At 36.5% G+C, this 21,265-nt stretch overlaps 3 protein-coding genes across 5 annotated transcripts; 2 read left to right on the top strand and 1 right to left on the bottom strand.

The window, feature by feature from the left end:
• Positions 1-541: 541 nt before the first annotated feature.
• LOC102219527 (splicing factor U2AF 35 kDa subunit) lies at positions 542-7,225 on the bottom strand. 2 transcript variants are annotated; one of them, XM_005812217.3, is made up of 8 exons: positions 7,133-7,225; positions 6,097-6,184; positions 5,536-5,602; positions 3,045-3,094; positions 2,677-2,775; positions 2,381-2,514; positions 917-1,009; positions 542-835 (listed from the first exon to the last, which is right to left on the bottom strand). In XM_005812217.3, exons 1-8 carry the CDS (start codon positions 7,174-7,176, stop codon positions 724-726), a joined length of 687 nt encoding a protein of 228 aa, XP_005812274.1. In that variant the 5' UTR covers positions 7,177-7,225; the 3' UTR covers positions 542-723. The 2 variants fall into 2 exon arrangements, with proteins under 2 accessions (XP_005812274.1, XP_005812276.1); XM_005812219.3 differs by lacking the exon at positions 7,133-7,225 and adding an exon at positions 3,681-3,748 and having other exon boundaries at positions 6,097-6,118.
• Positions 7,226-8,094: 869 nt separating this feature from the next.
• LOC106700053 (B- and T-lymphocyte attenuator) lies at positions 8,095-15,127 on the top strand. Of its 2 annotated transcripts, XR_002752333.1 has the most exons (7): positions 8,095-8,506; positions 10,152-10,469; positions 10,590-10,634; positions 10,819-10,941; positions 11,040-11,074; positions 11,179-13,757; positions 15,014-15,127. XR_002752333.1 is itself a non-coding variant. In XM_014473764.2 (6 exons), the coding sequence occupies exons 1-6, from the start codon at positions 8,431-8,433 to the stop codon at positions 11,500-11,502; spliced, it is 921 nt and encodes a 306-aa protein (XP_014329250.2). In that variant the 5' UTR covers positions 8,095-8,430; the 3' UTR covers positions 11,503-15,127. The 2 variants fall into 2 exon arrangements, 1 of the variants encoding a protein (XP_014329250.2); XM_014473764.2 differs by having other exon boundaries at positions 11,179-15,127.
• Positions 15,128-16,365: 1,238 nt separating this feature from the next.
• Positions 16,366-19,654, top strand: LOC111607676 (B- and T-lymphocyte attenuator-like). The gene is made up of 6 exons (XM_023329904.1): positions 16,366-16,464; positions 17,857-18,174; positions 18,299-18,343; positions 18,872-18,901; positions 19,109-19,231; positions 19,325-19,654. Exons 1-6 carry the CDS (start codon positions 16,389-16,391, stop codon positions 19,444-19,446), a joined length of 714 nt encoding a protein of 237 aa, XP_023185672.1. The 5' UTR covers positions 16,366-16,388; the 3' UTR covers positions 19,447-19,654.
• Positions 19,655-21,265: the final 1,611 nt, after the last annotated feature.

The following is a 21,265-nucleotide window of genomic DNA, read 5'->3' as shown; positions in this document are numbered from 1 at the left end:
TTAATAACATCAGGTAAAGCATTCTGAATAGTAAGCTTACGTAGTTTACATGCGACTTAACTGATAACTGTTTACATGAACGGAACCAACAAAACAAAATCAATGACTTTAAATCAAGGTTACTATACATTATCTGAGGAACATTTTTAAAAAAAGAGAAATTTCCTAAATTATCCATTCTTCACACCTATTTTAAAATATAAAATTAATGAATATATTGCAGACATTTCTACTCTGGGTAGACTTTGAAATTGGAACAAAACACAGACTAGTAATACGGGTGGAAATACAAATAACAAAAAGAAACAATGAAAAGCAAACAAAGAAAGGAAGGAAACAAGCAAGGAAGCATATGAAGAACAAAGGATGGAAGAAAAAAATAAGGTAAAAAGAAAGAAAAAATCGATACACAGGTGAGATGATCACAAGGAAGAAATGACACGAGGAATAAAAAATAGAAAGGAAAAACTTGAGGTAGAGAGGAAGGAATGGCAAAGCATTGATTCTTGTGGAGAGAATTCACAGACGGATATTCTGGCGGTGCAGTTACAAATCTGTTTTATTGAGAAAGCGACACGAGCTTGTCTTTTAAAAAAATTGAATAAAAGAAAATAACAGTTTCAACAAGTCATCGAAACAAAAACAGAAAAAAAGAAGAAAAAAAACACAAAAACATTGCTGGGTTAGGAAGTAGGGGATTCAATGCATCAGTCTCAGCCTCTTTCAGAACCTCCCGGACCGCTCCCGGTCCCTGGACTTCCGCCTCTCGCGATCGCCCCGCCGTCGATCCTTGGAGCGGGAGCGCCGTTCTCGGGAACGGGAACGAGAGCGGTGCCTGGTGGACAACAAACACCTCATTTACAGACCAACAGTGACTGGAGAGAGAGAACATTTGTTTCCACTGAGGAGTAATTACTTTTTCCTGCGGCGGCCGTAGAGCTCCCTACGGAGTTCCCGTGATATGGGCTTCAGATGCATGAAGTTGCAGAATCCTCCTCGGGTGCATTCCCTGTAGGAAAACGGGACATGAGGGGTTAAAATCTCTGGCCTTGCTGCAGATGGAGCCCTGCCATAAAAAGCTGGCTCTACGTTACACATGCCAAGGAGCACGGCAGCAGAAAAAGTTGAAACTTTTATCTGCTGCATGGGGAACAAACCAGAATCAAATGGAAAAACCCTGAAGGGCACGTAGCTTATCTTGGTTCTGAATAAAATGTTAGCTTACACAAAGCAAATGCAGCTGAGACGACTTCAGACTTTCAAAAGGAAAACCTTGTGACTCTGCTCTGGTTCTGTCAGAAGCAACCTTTAAAGGCCTCTCGGATTTAAAGGCAGGAGACTCTGGCCAGCAGTAATCCAACCTCAGATGAGGAGAGAACAGTGAAGCTCTGTCATGGTCTGAACAAAGACAGAACCTTCTCTCTTCACGCAGCACACCACACACAACAATAACCTGCTTCACTGCTACAGCAAAGAGGTCGGATTAAAATCAATTAATCCGATATTAATCGTTTCAGTCTTAGTATCGGTAAAACGAGTGACAGCAAAGGTAAATAAATGTCTCCTAAATCAGCCATAAAGAGGCGAGTTGCAGGCTTGATTCAGCAACCTGAATAAAATAGTTCAAATAAATCTGTTTTCGACACTGATGTATGGTTTGGGTCATGTTCAGGACAAACCTGTGTGCAAATATTAGTGCATGTGATTAAAAGACAACATTTCAAATTGTATGGTTAAGAATCATAAAAAACTAAAATTTATCAAAAGACAAAAATAGTTTAAGAAAAACTAATTGTCATCCAACAACAACACCTGCAAGAGCTGATGAAAAACTTTCACCTGATCTTCTGCCACCTTGTGGTAGCAGCTATACATTGCAGTCAGTTACAAATACTATACTACTGCTTCGTGCCTTTGCATAAAGGACTGTGGTGTGAGAGTGAGAGAAAACAGCTGGAAGAGAAGTTTAATCTTAGACCTCAAAGCTTTTTTATAATGATTACAACAGCAACTCTGGAAACCAGAAAATTTTATTTGCTGAAAGTTGATTGCTCTAATATTTGTAGAAAAAGTTGCCATGGTGTGTTTATGATGATCGTTTCTCCACTTCCAAACACCAGGCTTAAACAAAAACAACATTTTTGATGTGACTTAATCACATCAAATCAAAGCTGGAGGACACTGTAAACCCAGATTTGATTGAGCAGAAGAAGGAAAACAACTCAGCACTGACCAACAAGCTAACAGACATTTAGCAAGAAGCATTTCATTCTTCTCATAAGCAAAAATGTTTCTGGATGCATAAAGCTGCTTAGTTGGTCTTCAACAGGTGTGTGACCAACAGCAGACATGGACAAACTTCAACTCATTTGAGACTCACCCCATTTCATACTGGCGGCAGCAGGCTTCTCTGAAGTCAGTGACCGGGGACAGCTCTGCGTGGATGGGCTGGGCGTTGAACCAGCGGTTGTTCAGGTCCATGACTGCTTTCTCTGCGTCCTCCTCACGACGAAACTACACACAGAGTTAGACATTCATTTTTGCAGAAACCAGATATGTACACACACTGAATGCATTCCTCACATTCTGAGATCAATTCAAACTAAACTTTATATTTAAATCTGGCTAACATGATGGCTACCTGGAGTATTAGATGTTCAGGTGTACATGACTCACCTTCACATATACATTGCCGACAAGGTGGTCACCGAGGTTATCACACACATTCATCTCCTCCACCTCTCCATACTTCTCCTCCATCTCTGTGAACACCTCCTAAATTGAAAAATGAGGGGAAAAAATTTAATGAATTGATCCATAATTTTGCCACTTTTCAACATTACAATTCTCATTTTGATGTTTTTTTTTCAACAGGAAGTAGTTACCAAAACTTTCCACTATTAACAAAGTTTCAGGTGTTGCACAATTCCTATGAACAAACTCCGAAATCCGCCCACAGAGGCCCCATTTTGGCTGCTGTTTTGGCTCTCCTGAGGCAGATAAGGAGGCATAATGGGCCGCTGCCGGGCCAGCAGGTCACTCACCTCAAAGAACTCGTCGTAATGTTCCTGCATTTCCACATCGCTCACGGCACCTGCGAAACGGCAACGACAGACGGTGAAGGACGAGCTGGACAGACGTTAAGCGTCAGGAGACTTCAAAAAAGTAAACACACGGCGCTTTGAAGAAGCATTCACACCTGATGAACCCTTTAGGTTTACGTTACAACCACACAAAACTATCCCAAATGTTAAAGGTTGGTTGCAATGTGGCAAACTGGGGGTGTAAATACTTTCTCAAAACGCTGTAGGAACATTTGGAAGTAGGGATGGTATGTAAATCTGAAGCTAAATGTCACAGAAGCAGTCAAAACAAAGTTTCTCCCTCCCATTTTTCAGCTTGTTTGGTGTTTAACTTTAAACTGACTTCAGCCAAACTCTGACCTTTTTTCTTGTTGCTGAACTATTTGCATAACTGTGTCATAACACAGACACACTGATAACACTTTCTTCATGACAAGCAGGCCGAGAAACCATGCAAAACAGCATGAGGCCCGTGCATCTAGCCTTAAAGACACATCTCTCACTACTACACTGTGCCAGTTTGGTTTGGGGAGGAGTAATAAAATGAATTCAGTGCAGTCGGTGCTGGAGGGTCCTGTGGATAAAGATAGAACTTACAGTGGAAACCATCAGCGGACTGGGCAGTTTTGAAGGTTATGAAGGTAAATGTTCAAGAGGGAAATGGTCTGAAATACAAAACATAAGCTTCTGTGATAAAAATCCAACCAAATACGAAGCTGGGGAGGGAAAAGAACGTTATTAGATATGTTTCGCTAAAACGGCTTCGAGCGATTGGTTGAGAGATGAAGCTGCATTTAACAAGAGTATTTTAGCAATTGCTTTCCTGATATTTAGCATTTATGTTTGAAGCAACATTTTAAACATACAGATTGTCTCACTGAGAAAAACCAGTTAAGCAACCAGAATGACTGGCCTGACTGGGACAGAACCAGGTACAAAAGTCACACCAGTGACTGGTGTTGAGAGAGCAGAGAAAGACCAGAACGTCTGAAATGATGTTCTTCGGAAATAAAAGTTATTAGGACGCAAGAAAAGAGGACATGCTTGACTCAAACCAAAAGAACCTCACGGCAGCTATAAAGCACGGAAGTGGAAGTGTCATGCTTTGGGAAAAGATCATAGAACCCATCAAGAATTCTATCATGTATCGCAGGGTTTTTGTTGGAGATTATTATTAGACTAGCAGTATAAGAGATTAAAGTGAACATACCAGGAGCTCCATTAAAGACAGGCTGACGTTACAAAATAAAAAGCATTGGTCTAGTCAAAGCCCAGATTTAATACGAAACGCTTTAAGATAACAAACGATGATGCAAGAAACATCTCAAACATTAAAGTGAGGAAGGAAGCCATCTTCCTTAGAGCGATGCTACAGACCGGTGGACGGATAACAGAAGTAAGTTCAACTACTGAACTCCCCCTTTCTCAGCAAGAAAAATATCTGTTAAATTAAAATATTTACTAGATTTCTTGCGGTATTTCCAAACAGAGCTTAAAAAAGCAAGCTAACAAAAATCACAATGAAAACGTGAAAAAGACGCATCTGAAGAAAACTGAAGGTTTTGAGCAGCAGACTTGTTGTGGAATAACTAAAATCATAATCATAACTGTCAACAGTTATGGAAATGTTGACATGCAGTGGGACATAACATTAAAGGGTTCATTCTTTGAAATATTTTCCACAGATAAAAACAATAATTTAGACATTGGCATGTAAATATAACTTAATCAACAACTGGATATTCAATAAAGTGTCTTATCTTGTTCACATGAATGCAGCTTTATGTTTTGCTGCCTGAGGGGAAACAGACATTTCCTCCTGCTGACTACACCGGCATCCAACAACAAACTCCAAGACTTGCAGTAAAGTCACTCTTATTGGTTGTTTAACAGTTTCCCTCAGTTACTGTATGTTTAAAAAAAGCTCAGTTTACATATTAGCTAAACTAATATGGGAGGCAACATTTTTTAAAACTTTATTTTTCAGTTAGTTGGTGGCTACCTTCAATAATCAAGAGGGTTTTTTATATGTTTTACCCTTTAAAACACAAAAAACAATGTATTTGCCACTCTAATTGGTGCAGACAGTACTTTGGTATTAATCAGAACATTTACTATTTCCACTCACCTCAAGATTGATTATTTAAATATGTATTTTAGGGCCGATTTATTTTCATATTAATATTTAACACACCTACCTGTATGAGGCGGTCTGTTTCTGTTTACGGCACACAGCCCCACCTCATGTTTCTACGTATTCCAAGCTAATCATCTCTACCTGGAAGTTCTGTTTGCTTTCATATCCTAGGTGGCATTTGTTCATATCATTGAGTCACACGAAAGTCTTACAGATACATACTTGTCTACTTTAAGCCACTGAATGGCTTAGGGGTTAGCTAGCTAACAGGACAAGAGAAGAACCTCAGTTTTAAGAAAAACGTGTCTGACTTACAGCGAGAGGCGTCGGCAGTCTGAGCGCTGTTCTGAGGGTTACGGTAGATGTTCTGGATCAAGATGGTCTACACAGCAGACAAACGACAATAAATCCGGTGAAACTGGACTAATAACTTTCGAGTATTGCACTTTATTGAGATTCAAAGACAGAGCAGTCCAAAACAGAAGTGTACCTATGCTTATTTTGTCACTGACTGAAGTTAAATCAGAACTGATTTCTATTTTATTTTAGGTCTGTTAGAATTACCAAAATTATTTGTATTTGACAAATATAATAATAAAATTCTGTACGTAAATCTCTGATTTTAAAGACATTTGTGAATAAGTCTCAGACATATTATCTGATTCTTGTGACATTTAACTGACTGAAAACAAGAAGTTTGGTCTGATTTAATATCAGAAAGAGAGAAAAAAAGAGTTTGTGTCTTTTTATATGTATATAAACTTCTGGTTTGGATGAGGCAAACGGGAAATGATAGCTAGACAGGTGTAGTTCAGGAAGCTGTTGACCGATTGGTAATTTTAGAAATATAAAATCATTTGTAAGGCAGAAACTTACCTGGCTGAAGGTTGGTTTATTGTGCAATCTTGAGCATCGGTCTCCATGTCTGCAGGCTCCAATTTTGAAATAGAAGGAACAATTTACCCTGGAAGCGAAGTTGACATTATTTGTTTATTACCGACTCGGGAACCGCTGCTAATTTGTTAAACAAAAGTAACATAATGACTAATTAAAATCTCATGTCTTAAGGTTATCACATGCACAGACTCATCTATGTAAAGGTTTTGCTACAACATTTGGCTTTGCAGAGCCATGTGTGACTCTAGTGCTGTCTCCTTTCTCTACTCAGCGTCCAACTGGAATAATAAGCATACATACAGTAACTGCAGCAACAAGTTGTGCTGGGTGACAGAAGATACCATCACATCTAACTGACACAGTGAGTGTTACATGTTGAAATGTATTGTTATCAGGAGAGTAATAATAATGAACATCTAAAAAGAAGACTATATATTTACGTTATGGGAGACAAAATGCTGCTTCTTCTCCACAGTGTTTAATATAATTACACAAATGCAGCTTCCTTAGCCTTACACCTTACCTTCTAGTGACTAAAAAGAATCTCTATATGTATGTAGTTCTTGATCACTTTAAATAATTTGATTTTAATTTAAAAAAATAAAAAAGCAGCTTATATTTGTACCCCAGTACTCTAAAAATCAATACAACCAAGCTCTGACCGGCTAACTAGCAGGCTAAGGGTTACTGGGTTTTGGTTAACTGTGCTGCAGGCTTTAAGTGTAGGTAAATAAACAATAAAAGCAGCGAAAATTATATAAATGTATTAGTTCCTTAATATTTTTTCATAAACCAACAGGAAACAGAAGATTTACGTTCTGACTACATGAGTTTCATTCAATGCGGTAGCTCTATGTTAGCTTCCCCTCGCTAACTATAGCTTCAGCGGGACTTCCAGGGAAGCTGAACAACCTAAATAACCTGCTAGTAATGAACAATAAATCTGCAGCAAAAAGACTTTGCATAAAAGTCGCAGTTAATGCGTCAATCCTAACCAACACTGAATAAAACTTACTTGTCTTTCTCTGTGCCGAAGATGGACGCCAGATACTCCGCCATTTTCGCCCCGTCTAAGACGTTGTGGAATGCGTCATCACGCAAAGGAAGAGACGCCTGCGCTCAAACGCTATGAAGGTAACCATGACAACATGTACATTAGCTTTAATGACCGCTTAGGGGCGCTGTTTACCCAATAAGAGGTTTAAAAACACCTGAACACGTACCTTTTTCATTGTATGCCTATACATTTAATATTTTAATTAATCTCCTGAACTTCTGAACTTTTTCTTCTTCCAAAAACTTAATTACTCTTAAGACTTTCCTTTTCCCCCTCCTCAAATTAAAAGTACATGTTTAGAGACTTGGATATACAAAAGAGAGGGGAAAACCAGAAAATGAGCATATTTTTATTTCAAATGATAACTGTAGAACCTAACATTACAAAAGTACAACAAAAAATACGAGGCACAAAATTCTAAAAATAATAATATTAAAAAAACTGTTTAAGATGACAGCCGACTATTCACTTTGGCCTGTCTTGTCTACGTCTACTTGGCAATTATGAAAATAATTAAAATATTTCATGGTAAAAACATCACTAAATAATTAAGTCTAGTCTTTTATCCTTATAATATCAAAAAAACACTAAATGGTTCTTCAAAATCTGAATATAGCTGATTCACAAGGTGTAAGTGTTCATGTGGTGACAGTGTTGACCCAATAAAAGCCACCAAAACACCATCAACACAGTGGGCATTGAAGCCATTAAAGAGGCTGTGGGGTCCCCATCTGCTCATCAGAGCACCTTACAACCTCCACTGAAACCACAGGCGCTCTGCAAGAGGTCGCGCAGCGCTGCAGGAGATGCACATGGCGGAGATTAAAGAAGAGGAGAAAGGAGAGGAAGTCAGCTTGAAGATAGCAAACCACAGAGGCTGTCAAGAAGTGATGAAGGCGGTGTCAAGGTGCACAGACTGAAAGACGCCTCGGAAACGACAGCAAGGTCTGTGAGAACGATGAAGATTTTGGCTCAGTTTGTGATATTTGCTGCAGCTGGATGAGAAGGGGAAGCCCTGGCCTGAGTCGGACCTGCAGAAATTGCAGAAGCGAGACCACCCACCGCCTGATTCTCACCTCAAAAACTATAATCCCGTCTACTTTCAAGGGGAAGAAGTACCGTACGTTACAGGGCGTGTGAGTGGCAGCCAAAGAGGAAGCAGCTCTGGCTGTTTTGTTTAACAAATTAATGATGTTTTCGGAGGAAGATTTCTCAGTTGAGCTGGATGTGACCGGATAGTAACGAGCGAAGAGATCATGAGGCTTGAGCACCGCTGGGTGGTCCTGATTTGGTCCATTTGGACCGTCCAGTTCCTCACCACTGAGGCTGACGGTAAGTGAAAATGTTTCCTTTCGTAACTACAGAGGCCAAGTAAATGGTTTTTGTGCAGACAAATCCAGAGGGCAGAGGTCACAGCAAAATCTGACCATTAGTGAAACTAGTAGACATGTCACACCGGGAAGTCAGATTAAATAAAATCGAAGCTCCTGATGATTTTAGCAAACATGGATTGTATACTTTATAGAAATGTCGGTTCTCTTCTCTGATGAATGTCATACTATTTTTTTTTTAGATTTTGAAAAACAATTTTCTTTCATTTTGTTTCCCCGGTACGTATGACCAGGATGTTGTGAAAGAGTTTAAAAACTCACAATAACAAAATATTTACAAATTGAGTTAAAGAGGGAAAAAAAAAGATAATATAATTTAGATGTTCCATTTTTTACTCGGCAATCAATCAATCAAGTTTATTTGTATGGCACATTTCAGCAACACAGCAGTTCAAAGTGCTTTACGTCTTGAAAACATAAAAAAATAAAAGAAAACATCATCAACAGTTGTGAAAACCAATAAACATGACATTTTGTCAAGTGTCATCGTTAAAATAATCAATACGCATCAAATATGTTGGTCAATTTTCCATTTAGAGTTTCATTATGGTTCAAAAACAGCTGTAAATAAAATGCTGACCAATAAAAAACTAAACTAAAACTACAATAAGGTTTTAGCATCCATATTTCAATTATACGCTGTCAGACCTCTGTGTTGTAAACAAATGGTTAAATAAGCAACATTTTTAATGAAAAGTTGCTATTTGACTGAAAGCCTATTTTCTCCAGGTTTTATTTTTTTTAAACTGTTATATTATTTGTGGAAACATAATTTATTGGCTGTAACTTGTTTCTTTATTTAAAAGTCGCATCATGTTTTCTAAAATGTTCCGTCATGTTAGTAGAACAAAGAAGTTTCTGTTTGAACGTTTGACTTTCTTATTTTCAATGAATAATTTGATTATTTAGAAAAAATAATAATAATAAAAAAACAGCTGGGCAGGATAAACTCATAACTAAGTGTGGTGTTTGAGAAAAAAGAAGAAGAAGAGTAACTACAGAGGATGAAGAGTTGCTCATGTCACTTTAAAAACTAGTCTATGAAACAAATAAATTTCCTAAGGGCAAAAAAAAAACTATTTTGAGTTTTAATGAAGATGGAAAAAGGCCCAATGAGAATGCTAATGCTTAAAATTTGTCAACTTATATCTTCTAGTTAGCGGATCAACAGAAAAGCTTCCTGTGATACAAGAGGCTGAGCTCTTCATGTAAAATAACTCAACACTGACTATTTAAGCAACTGCTTAAAAAAGAAACTAGTTTATTATAACTGTGCTTCAGAGAAACAGAGAGACATACCTGTAGGTGTGTAAACATTGACATGAGGTTAAATGACAAAAAAAGGTGAAAATTTGAAAACATTTTTAGATGTAAAGCCTGTTAGCACTAGTATTTGTTAAATCTGATTCGACAGAAGTCGCTTTTAGATTGAACAGAAACCAAACAGTTATTTTATTGTAGCAAAAGGATTTTCCTGAATTACGTGGGCATTTTGTGAGAAGTTCATTCAAAGTTTAAAGCTAATTAGACACAAAAAGCACAATTTATCTATATTATCTTATGTCTAATGTCTTCTCTTCCTTTAGATGACGACTGCACAACAGATCTAAAAGTTCGTCGGAATACGAGTTATAAAGCGTCTCTGGGACAAGAACTCAGGATTGAATGTCCAGTTGCGTTCTGTAGCAATTTACCACCAACAATCTGCTGGTATAAAGTTAAGGAAGAACATATTTGTCTCAATGACAACAATAGCAATCACATGAAGACGGAATGGAAAAGATCAAATCCGTCAGAAGGGATATTCTACTTGTTATTTCAAAGCATCATCAGCAATGATTCAGGTGAATATCGGTGTAAAGGTGGAGGCAGTAGGAGTCACATCATCTATATCAATGTTTATGGTGAGTAATTTTTCAGATATATTGTTTATAGCAACACGACAAGTAACATCAGCCAGCTTTACATTTGTATCCATGCATGAATACTTCCTTATTTACAAGATTATAACTCTGGCTCTACAGATATGGACACAAACGACACACGTAAACCAATAACCAATGACACAAGTAAGAAAACGTTTATATCTGTATCCTGATTTTGTACATATGAATGGCAGAAAGGAACAGATCAGAATTGTCAAAAAAAGAAAAGGGGTGAAAAGACTAGAATTTGTATTTGAAAAAGACACTTTTAAGTTGGATAATTTATCATTATTTTTGTTTTATCATGTTCTGTTTTGTCTTCCTGCAGACAACAAACCCGAAACTGATCCAGCAGATACATTTTTGATGTATATGTACTCTGCTGCTGGGATTGGTTCCTTTGTCGTCATAGTGATTATTATTTCTGTGATATGCATGGTAGGGTGTAAAGGTGAGACTTCTCTACTAGTTTTATTAACATCAGCTTGTAATTGCTACGTTAAATACTCAGTCACTGCCACTGCATTTAACAAACTGTTTATCCTGCAGGGAAGTCAAAGAAAGAGAAACAAAAAGAAAATCAGGTAAGTTATTCTTACCTGATTATAGCCTCTTCATTCCATGTTTATGCCTTTAAAATTTGAAAACTTTAGTTTAAAGTTTTCTTTCTACTTTTCTATTCCTAAAGTACATGGAGATGCCGTTGGCTGAGCGAGTCGTCCCAAACACCAGCGGGATCCAGCACTCACCAAGAGGAAGCCCCAACCCGCTGCCACCCCGCAGGCCCAGCGGGAGAAAAGCCACAGGGCAACCTGCGGAGCTGATGCCATCGAGAGACAACCAGCCGCCTTACGGCCAGAGGACACGAGACAGAAACAGGAATGGGGCCCAGGCGGAGGAAGCAGGTTCTGTTGTGTATGCTGCTCTCAACCATGTACCCCCACCTAGGGAAGCTCCCCGGCCACAGAGGCAGATAGAGGAGACAGAGTACGCAGCTATACGTTTGGTGTGAAGACTGAGAGTCTGCTGGAATAAATCACACTAGAGGAATGAAGTCTGAATCTGGATCTTCCTCTCCAGAGGAGCACAGGATGGATTCCTCACAGCAAGGATTCTGGAATCAAACAACTCAAATCATGACTTCCTTTACCTTTCGGAGACACCGATCTTACAACAGAACATGCTGACGGATTTGCTTAAGCACAATACGACATCGGCATCACAAACTGGATGTGTGGTTTCTACTGTTCTGTTTGGGATGGAAAATGTTCCAGCTGAAATCAAGAACATCAGCGTCACTGCAGGCGGTAGCCTGCGGAGTAAAAAGCACGTTTCACATCCTTCATAAGTAAAACCAAAAGGAAATGAACCATGTAACTTTTTTTATGATTGTTTACCAAAAGGAATTCAACATTTGTCTAATTTTCTTCAATCTGCACTTTGTTTAAAGACTCTTTTCCTGGCCTTGGTGCTTTACAAGAAGTAAACCACAATGGCTAAATGAGATGAATAAGTAGGTTATCCCACCCGTTCAGGCTCCAGAACACGATACAGAAATCAGTCAGCGCTTCCTCACCAACTCAGTGCACAGAAAATGTCTAAACAACCACAATAGAGCATGGAGCTAGCAAACCCAAACCGCTTAGCTAAATACACGCTAGCTAGTTGGCACCACAGCATAATAAAGAGCTAAAAGAGACTAAACCCTTATTTTGTAACCATGTCTAATTTGCTTAAAGACAATTTTATTATCTTTTTGTCTTCCTCCACCAGTGGCTTAAGACCTAAAAAAGTACGCTATTCTCTGTAGTTAGCGTGTAGCAAACACAAAGCTAAAAGAAACCAAACACCAAAAAGTTACCATATTATTAGTTGTGTTTCAAGAATAGCCATAGGTCGTCATATTTTACTTTCTTAAACTGGAAATGTTGAGTCACACACGAGCTAGAAGACATCTTTGAAATAATTGATATTCAGCAGCTAGCTTGAATGAGAACTAGAAAAAACATATTGATTTGGCTAATTATATCAGGCATTTAGATAAAAGTAAATATGTAGCATGTTAATGCATTAGGTGCTGGTCAAAATGACCAAATGACCAGGTTTGAAAAGATTTGTCTACCACAGGATTATGTTATTTCTATTAGTAATCTAATACTACAGTGTAAACTTAAAATTGTTTGTAGCCCAACATATTTAACCAACATGCTTGTTCAATTTATGAAAAAGGTTAGAGAATTAAACTGATAAACATTGGTAAAGTACATGAGTGCAAAATTGTAGAAGTAGGCAGGAATAAAATGCAAATTAAGGACATAGATTTGCAAAATGGTGAGTTGATCTGGAAACTTTTTAACTGGCAAAATCATAATTGTAATATACAGTTTACAAACTTTCCTACAGAAACATCAAATTCGTATTTTCTTCTTCAAATTCGTCTTCATTCAATGTATGTTTTTCTTGCTCTGCTATGAGGTACAAGTACAGCCGTTATTTGGACTCTTTCCTCAAATATGAAACTTAGTTTTTTTGTGTGACAAACAAGCAGTAATTCAGATCTTTGACAATAATGAATGCAATTACAGTCTACAAACTGAGCATGTAAACTACAATGTGTGATATACACAGGAGAAGCAAAAAAACCAAACTGTTGTTCTCTTGAATGTTTTGCACGTATTCGAGTAAATACTGATTTCATTGCATGTGCATGACTTGAAATCACTATTTGGAAGAATTTCAGTCATTTCTGGTACTGTAGCCTCGGACGGTATTAGATGAGTCATTTTCTAACTTTCACTGTGACTGAAAATTTTATTCTGATTACTGATTGTGATTCTTTGAAAAGATAGAATGTAATCCTAATCACTGTGTGCAATGAAATAATGTCTATCTAAAAAAAAATCTGGATTTAATCTTGTGGATTTGATTCTTTTTTTGTGGTAATTATGAGTATTTCCCTAAAACAAATTCACAACGCAGATTAACTGAAGTTAAATGAAATGTGTGGAGAAAAAGAAATTTCTTCCTGTAATGACATCAAAGCTTGTAGATTCACATTTACTGGAGGAACTGTCTACCCAAAGACCCCCCGTAATCAAAAACAGGAAGTAAAACCAACCGCATGTGACTTTCTGTAAAATTCAGAATGCAGTCAAGTTTCACTGAAGTGGATCATTTCTCAGGTGCTCGACATGAAACCTTACAGCTATAAAGTCCTTTTTTATGTCTTGATCCTAGTGGTACTCGGTGGCACTCAGGATGATAACAGTAAGTTATTATTACTACAATAATTTATCTGCGTGTTACATTTTTTATTATATATTACAAAATCATTCATTTTGACTTTGTGCAAATATTTGAGAAAAGTAGACATTATGAAAGAGCAACTTGCACCTTAAAATATTACGGAGAAATATTTCCATACCGCCATACTTATTTATTGTATGATATACAAACGTATTTCAGGCTATGTAGTAGTTTTTAGTTTATATTTTCCATTTTTGTTTAGATTTTCTTTCTTAATTTGCATAAATTGAGAAATATCATTAAAAAATAAAGAGCAAAAGCAAATGGAAATCTGCTTTTCTGACATTCTGAAGCAAAACGAATGTGAAAAGCAACAGAAAATGTTCAACTTAAAGAACCAGTTCAACGTGGAAATCTTAAATATTAAATGTTACCAACTTTAATAAAATTGCTAACACTTTTAATATTCCGTTATGTTAATTTTAAGCTTTTTGATTCATGTTTTAAGTGGCAAAAACTTGAAACCACAGGATGCGCTGTGGGTTTCTGCAGCGGGTTTGACCTCAATTTGGTGGACACAGCTGCTGCATCACATCTGTCTCTGATTACTGGCTGTTAATACTGAGGTAGAAGAAGCAGCCAGTCATGTGTGACCTTTTATGATTCGACCTTTTCCTGCAAACTCCAAAACAGAAATAAAAGCACAACAAGTAACTAGAGACTTTAGTTAAAGTGACAGAAAGTCAAAACTTCTCATTTCCTGACATTTTTGCTCATTCTTCCCAAAGTAGTTCTAGCAGGGTCAGGTTGGATGGAGAACATCTGTAAACATGAAGTCTTAACAAAAAATTCCGATTGACTTTATGTTTGGACTTTGACTGGGCCATTCTAAGTCACGAATGTGTTTGGATTTAAGCTTGTCCAGCTCTATTTTTCAGCCTCTATAGCAGGTTTTTCTCCAGGGCTGATCTGTTTTTGCTCCATCAACCTTCCAATCAAACCTAATCAATTTCCCTGACCATGTTTAAGAGGAACATCCCACAGCCTGATGCTGCTCCCACCAAATTAACGATGTGCAGTGTAAGATTTCCTTTCAAATTCAGTGTAGGTTTCGCTTTATCATATGGAAATTGGACTTTTTTTTTTAACTCAGGGTATCAGGTTGCAGGCAGCTAAACACAAATCCGTGCCACACTTTTCAGATTGAAACACATCTGAACACATGTTGCGTTCTCCTTCCTTCTTATGATTGTTTACGTTCTTCTCTTTTCTTGCAGAGAAGCCGACCAGTCTGGACATGTTCAAACATTACATGTTCCGCATTTTGGCCATTAAGATTTTTGTCACCGTCGTCATACTGATGTTTGTGAAATTTCGCCCTGTGATTGAAGGTAGGAGTCTAGATATAAAAATACAGGTGGCTGATTATCTGAGAGCTGTAACTCATTGAACTTTGTATCCGTTCTGCAGAAAAAGGCCAGACAAGAGATGATTATGGTTCTTCGTCTTCCCATCACATCTATGAAAATTTACAGCTGCTTCATAGATGAGTAGATAAACATGTTTGCCCTGAGTGGAGCTTTTGTAGAACAGCTTCTTGCTTTTGTGATCTTGAACTACTGTAAGCCAAACTGCAAAGTAGTGAAAGTGAAACTGTGAGGCAGCTTTTGTTTACTGTACAAAGAATAGTGAGACAGAGGACAGGTAATAGTCATGTTTCCTGTACAGGTAACACATCTGCACACATCCTGTATAAAGTTTACGTTCACAACAGACTGTCTAGACTACAGAGTACTGTGTTCTCACCTTCCTTTCTTTTATTTATTTATGATTAAATAAGCTTTTCTTCTTGGGTAAATGTATTTTATGAAAGGAAACTAATTTCACCCATCATGACTGTTTTCATTCTACCCAAAGTATTAGTTGTACATTCTGAAAAATTAGAAATAGGCAGCCATATTGTCACTTATCATTTGTATTTGTGTTCCGCAAAGAATTATTCACGATTAGTCTCAGATTGACATAATCTGTTTGTTTTTGTGAATAAATTTGATTAATCTTATATATAAATCTGCTGTGTTTGTGTAATTTCTCTGACATTTGGTGACTCACAGTGTTTGCAGAAAAATCACATCAAAATGATTTAATTGTAGAAAGGTACCAGTCAGGGGAAGAGCAAAAAAAACTCCACTGCAATATGTACAATACATATCATTAGTGAGCAGCGAGCTGATCTAAAACGGGAACATTTTAGTTTGACTTACTGTAGCATCGTTTATGTGCATTTCTGGTTTAAACTGTTTGTCGCACTAAGGGCGGAAAAAGTTATGAACATAACGATTTCATTCTTTATGTCACAACAGTCTGAGCTTTAACTAGCTTTAAAAAAAAATTACATCCACAGCTGAAATTGTCTGAACTTGATTTTAAAACATTAGTTTTCTTTGGTTCTTTTTTCTAGTAGTACAATTAACAACTGTTGAAGCACATGTTTCTCCTTGTATCGACTTCATCAAAGCTATTAGCATTTGCAGGAGGGTTTATAGAACCCCATAATCGCAAACAGGAAGTAAATCAACCACATCTGCTGTGGTGTAAAACTCAGAACATACAGAAGCTGAACAGAAGTGGACGCTTCATCAGACTATCAACATGGTGTCTTACAGCTTTAAAGTACTTTTTTATGTCCTGATCTCTGCCAGACTGATGGTTCCTCTGGATGCTGATGGTAAATTACATTAACTATTAAACTAAGCTATAATGGATTGTATAGCCAGGCCGTAACAATGTCGGTCATGAAGATTCAGTCGAAATCTGTTTTTTTTGTTTGGTTTTGTTTAAATTCCATAATAAATATTGGTAGAAACTAGATGAAATGTAATTTCTTTAATATCACAGTGTTTAAAACTTACCAAAGGTTTTTCACATCACACGGCGTTTCTACAGTTCCGCAGTTGACAAGATGACACATAGACTAAATAATAGAGTCTTGAAACCCAACATGTATAAGTAAAACAACCAGACATGAACCTGGACGTCTTTAATTCTATGTTGCCAAACTAAACTAATAATTTATATTTTTACTACATGTTTTAAAAACATATAGCGTAAAGAGATATTTTACATAAAGCTACTGTCACTTTGTTTCCTGTCTTGCCATATTTGGCGATGTGTTGAAGAAAGCGTTTGGTTGGTCTAAACATCAGGAAATGAAGTTGATTTTGTGGAAAATTAAGTCTTTAAAGCATGTTTGTTACATTTTAGGTGCTTCTATTCCAATGTGGGTACACAAGTCAAAAGTTAAGGATGCACAATGTTAAACTGTGACAGAATCATCTATGTTACTTGCATTGTGACAAACTAAGCAATATTTAACTGGCTGCAACTTAAATTATTACCAAATTTTATCATAAATTGAATTAAAGTATAAGTTTTAATTTCAGTTTTAAGCATTCAACATGCTGATGTGAGTGGAGCATTACAGGTTTAGTCTGAGTATTGAATGAATGCTGCAGTATTTGCAGCACAGAAGCATTGATCCTGCATCAGTGTTGCACAAGTGTGTCTAACATGATCAGTGAAAGTGATGGTTATTATTTAGAAATATTTTTGACATGTCCAAAGAAATGTGGTACAGGCAGGCATAGCTAGTGATTCAAATATCTCTGCTAAAAAGGCAAATATGTAGGAAAGTGATGTTGGAGCCTTATTTTCCCATTGCATCATGTCTTCCAACAACACTTGCATGAAAGGCTCCAGAAAAATTGTTAGCTAAAACTTGTGAAGAATAATTTACAGATTTCAATTAAAACAACGCAACATGTTTTTTTTAGCAGGTTGGACATGAAAAGTCCAAATCCTAGCTACTTTAATCAAAATAGACACATTTTTAACAGTTAAATAAGAAGATTTTCACGTTTTTGAAATTGTTATTTACATTTTTCTGCACAAGTTAAAAATCATCTAGTGTTCTGGTTTTTCAGCAATTTTCCAAGTCAAATTTGCTGAATCAAACTGATTATTATAAAATGAACCTTTATTTTCTACTTTTGCAGTGTTAATAAGGCAGCAAAAAGCGCCCAGGTATGACATTTCAATGTCTGGTTCTTTCTTGTTGCAGATGACGACTGTACAGCAGATCTAAAAGTTCGTCGGAACACGAGTTATAAAGCGTCTCTGGGACAAGAACTCAGGGTTGAATGTCCAGTTGCGTTCTGCAACAATTTACCACCAACAATCTGCTGGTATAAAGTTAAGGAAGAACATATTTGTCTCAATGACAACAATAACAATCACATGAAGACGGAATGGAAAAGATCAAATCCATCAGAAGGGATATTCTACTTGTTATTTCAAAGCATCATCATCAGTGATTCAGGTGAATATCGGTGTAAAGGTGGAGGCAGTAGGAGTCACATCATCTACATTGATGTTTATGGTGAGTAATTTTTCAGATATATTGTTTATAACAACATTACAAGTAACATCAGCCAGCTTTACATTTGTATCCATGCATGAATACTAATTTAGTGACAAGATTGTGACTTTGTTTTGTTCTACAGATATGGGCACAAATGACCCTCGTACGACAATAACCAGTGACACAAGTAAGGAAAAGTTTATATCTGTATTCAGAATTTGTACATATGAATTACTATTTCATGCTTATTTAATTTTATTTTGCACATGTAAATAAATCATTGTTTTTTAGCAGTGCACATTTTCATAGATTATGAATAGATATAAATGGTGATATCTTACAGATAATTTAGTTCACTTGTGAGACAACTTCTGAAAACTATTGTACTATTTGGTTCTGACTCCAATTTAAGCCTCATAAAAGATGAGACCAGTGATCAAACCACATTAACTATTGCAGTAATAGAGTAATATGAACAATGGAGTAATATGAACTATATGTCACCTATCTAACAGAAAAGTACTTTAAATCCTAGTTATTAAAGTGAATAGGAAACGTCTCTCTGACAGTTATGTTAGGCACAAAATGTCTCATGGCAGAAGGAGCCAGACCAGAATAGTCAAAAAAAGAAAAGGAGTGAAAAGACTAGAATTTGTATTTGAAAAAGACACTTTTATATCTAGTTATAAGATTATGACTCTGTTTTATTCTACAGGGATTCATGAGGACACAAACAATGTCACAAGTAAGAAGTTTAGATTTCTATCATTTTGGTTTTGCTAATTCAATCTTTCCTACTTCTATTTTGTACATGTAACCAAACCATTTCATAGCAATGTACATTATCTTAGATTAGATAGTGAGAAGACAAGCATTTATATTTAGAAAAGAACATTTTTAAGTTGGGGGAATAAACACCATTTGTATCACGTTTTATTTTGTCTCCCTGCAGATAACCAACCTGTACCTGAACGAGCAAACACATTTTTGATGTCTATATACTCCACTGCTGGGATTGGTTCCTTTGTCGTCATAGTGTTTATTATTTCTATAATATGCATGCGAGGGTTGAAAGGTGAGATATTTAAATTCTTTTTTCTTTTAACACCAACTTGTAATTGGTAAGTTAAATACTCTGTAGCCGTCACTACAACTGTTTATCCTGCAGGAAAATCAAGGACAGAATCCACAGAGGTCCAGTCCTCACCCAGAGGAAACCCAACGCCGGCGGAGGAACAAACTTCTGTTGTGTACATGGTCTGCCAGGAGGGGAAGCTGCCCGGTCGCTGAGGCAGATAGAGGAGACACAGCTATACGTTTGGTTTAATGACTGAAAATCTGCTGGAATAAATGAATGATGTAGCATTTGTAAACATTAGGTTTACTTTGACTGGTCCATTCTAACTCATGATTATGCTTTGATCTAAACCGTTCCCGCTCTGGTTGCTTGTTTAAAGTTGTTATCCTTCTGGAAGGAGAACTTCAGCCTCAAGTCTTTTTCAACCTGTATATAATCTGTTTGTTGTCTTTAATAAACTTGATTCATCTTTAATATAAACCTGCTGTCTTTGTGTCAAACTGCTTTGCTTTTAAATGATTTCATTGTAGAAAGGTAACAGTCAGGAGAAGAGCATAAAAGTATCCACTGCAATATGTACTGCAATACTTGTGTTTGCCCACTTTGTGATTTATTTTCTGATATCAATGTCATTTGCAAACGTTTCAGATCATCAAAAGGTCTGCAAATGAACATCCAAAGAGATATTTTTACCCTAAATTTAACTAAATAAAACTAATTTAGAGCCACAAATGTTACCTGGCCTCAAGAAATAAAGATAACTACAAAAAATGTGTTAATATGTATAAAGAACCCCTATTTTATGTCTAATTTTTAGGTCTTAAAATAAAGAAAAACATCCAACAGAAACGGGATGGATTCGCTTTCTTCTACAAAATGTTGATTTTATTGAAAACCTTGTAATAAAATCCACAGTTTCCAATGTTTGACAAGAAAACTAGATCTATAAAAACACAACTGGTACTTTTAGTGTCACTCTGTTGTGGAAACCAATAAAATTATTACATGAAAATATAGAAAAACTACATCAACCTGCATTTGGTTACATTTTAAAAAAATTAGTTGGCTATCAGTTACTAAGAGCAACTATTGGTTGTTTTAGGTTCAGCTTTATGCTAAAACTCTCCAACACGTCGAATGAGGCTGAATAAAATGGAGCATCAATAGTGACTTGTGACGACTACATCAAAGTTTATTAGCATTTGTAAAATTCAGAAAACACACAAGCTTTGATAAAGCGGATTATTTCTGTTGTCCAAAATGAAACCATACAGACAACTAAGTTGTTCAACACCATGTTCCTAAAACAATTTAGCTTATTACTCATAGTGAGATCTTGTGTTTTTGTATCAGAGCTGCAGAGGTCTTTCACATCACAAAGGTTTTCACACTTCCTCAACTTAATAATAGATGCAAAGATCAAACAATGCAGCCTTAAAACATAAACTTTGATCCTGCTTTAAATAAAAGAGCAGAACACAGCAGATCTTTAGAAACTTTAAATACTAACTTACATTTAAGTTACATTTCCTAATAGATCAGAGGTAAAAATGCTTGCACTGTTTTTTCTGTATGAAAGTAAAAATGTGGAACTGCAATTTTAGAAAGAGTTGCTTCATATTGGGTCAGAGGACATTTATTTATGGTCGTTAACAGATAAAATAAAGTGATTCACACAGATCATTCAGACATGTTTTTGAACCTTGGTTTCTGTAAAGAGAACCTGGATTTAATTAATGCAGGTTCATCATGAAAGATAGCACCAATTTATTCTGACCTCTAAAATGTGTAAAGTGATATACTAATATAGTCATAAAATAAAATCAATTCCTCAAGTACAAGTATAGTTACATAATTAAATTCATCCCAAGCTCAACTTAGCTTTGTTGAAATCTAGTCAAAGAAAATGAACTTGACTATGTTGAGTTGATTCTGCAGTGAGTTCAGTTAATTAATCTGACATATTTATTCGTTTCTGCTTTTTTAAAATTTACTTGCTGTAAATATTTCACATCATCAAACACATTTTAA

This window comes from Xiphophorus maculatus, chromosome 24, assembly GCF_002775205.1.
Source record: "Xiphophorus maculatus strain JP 163 A chromosome 24, X_maculatus-5.0-male, whole genome shotgun sequence".
NCBI lineage: Eukaryota > Metazoa > Chordata > Actinopteri > Cyprinodontiformes > Poeciliidae > Xiphophorus > Xiphophorus maculatus.
Note: the sequence above shows the minus strand (reverse complement) of the source record. Positions and strands in the feature narration are given on the sequence as shown.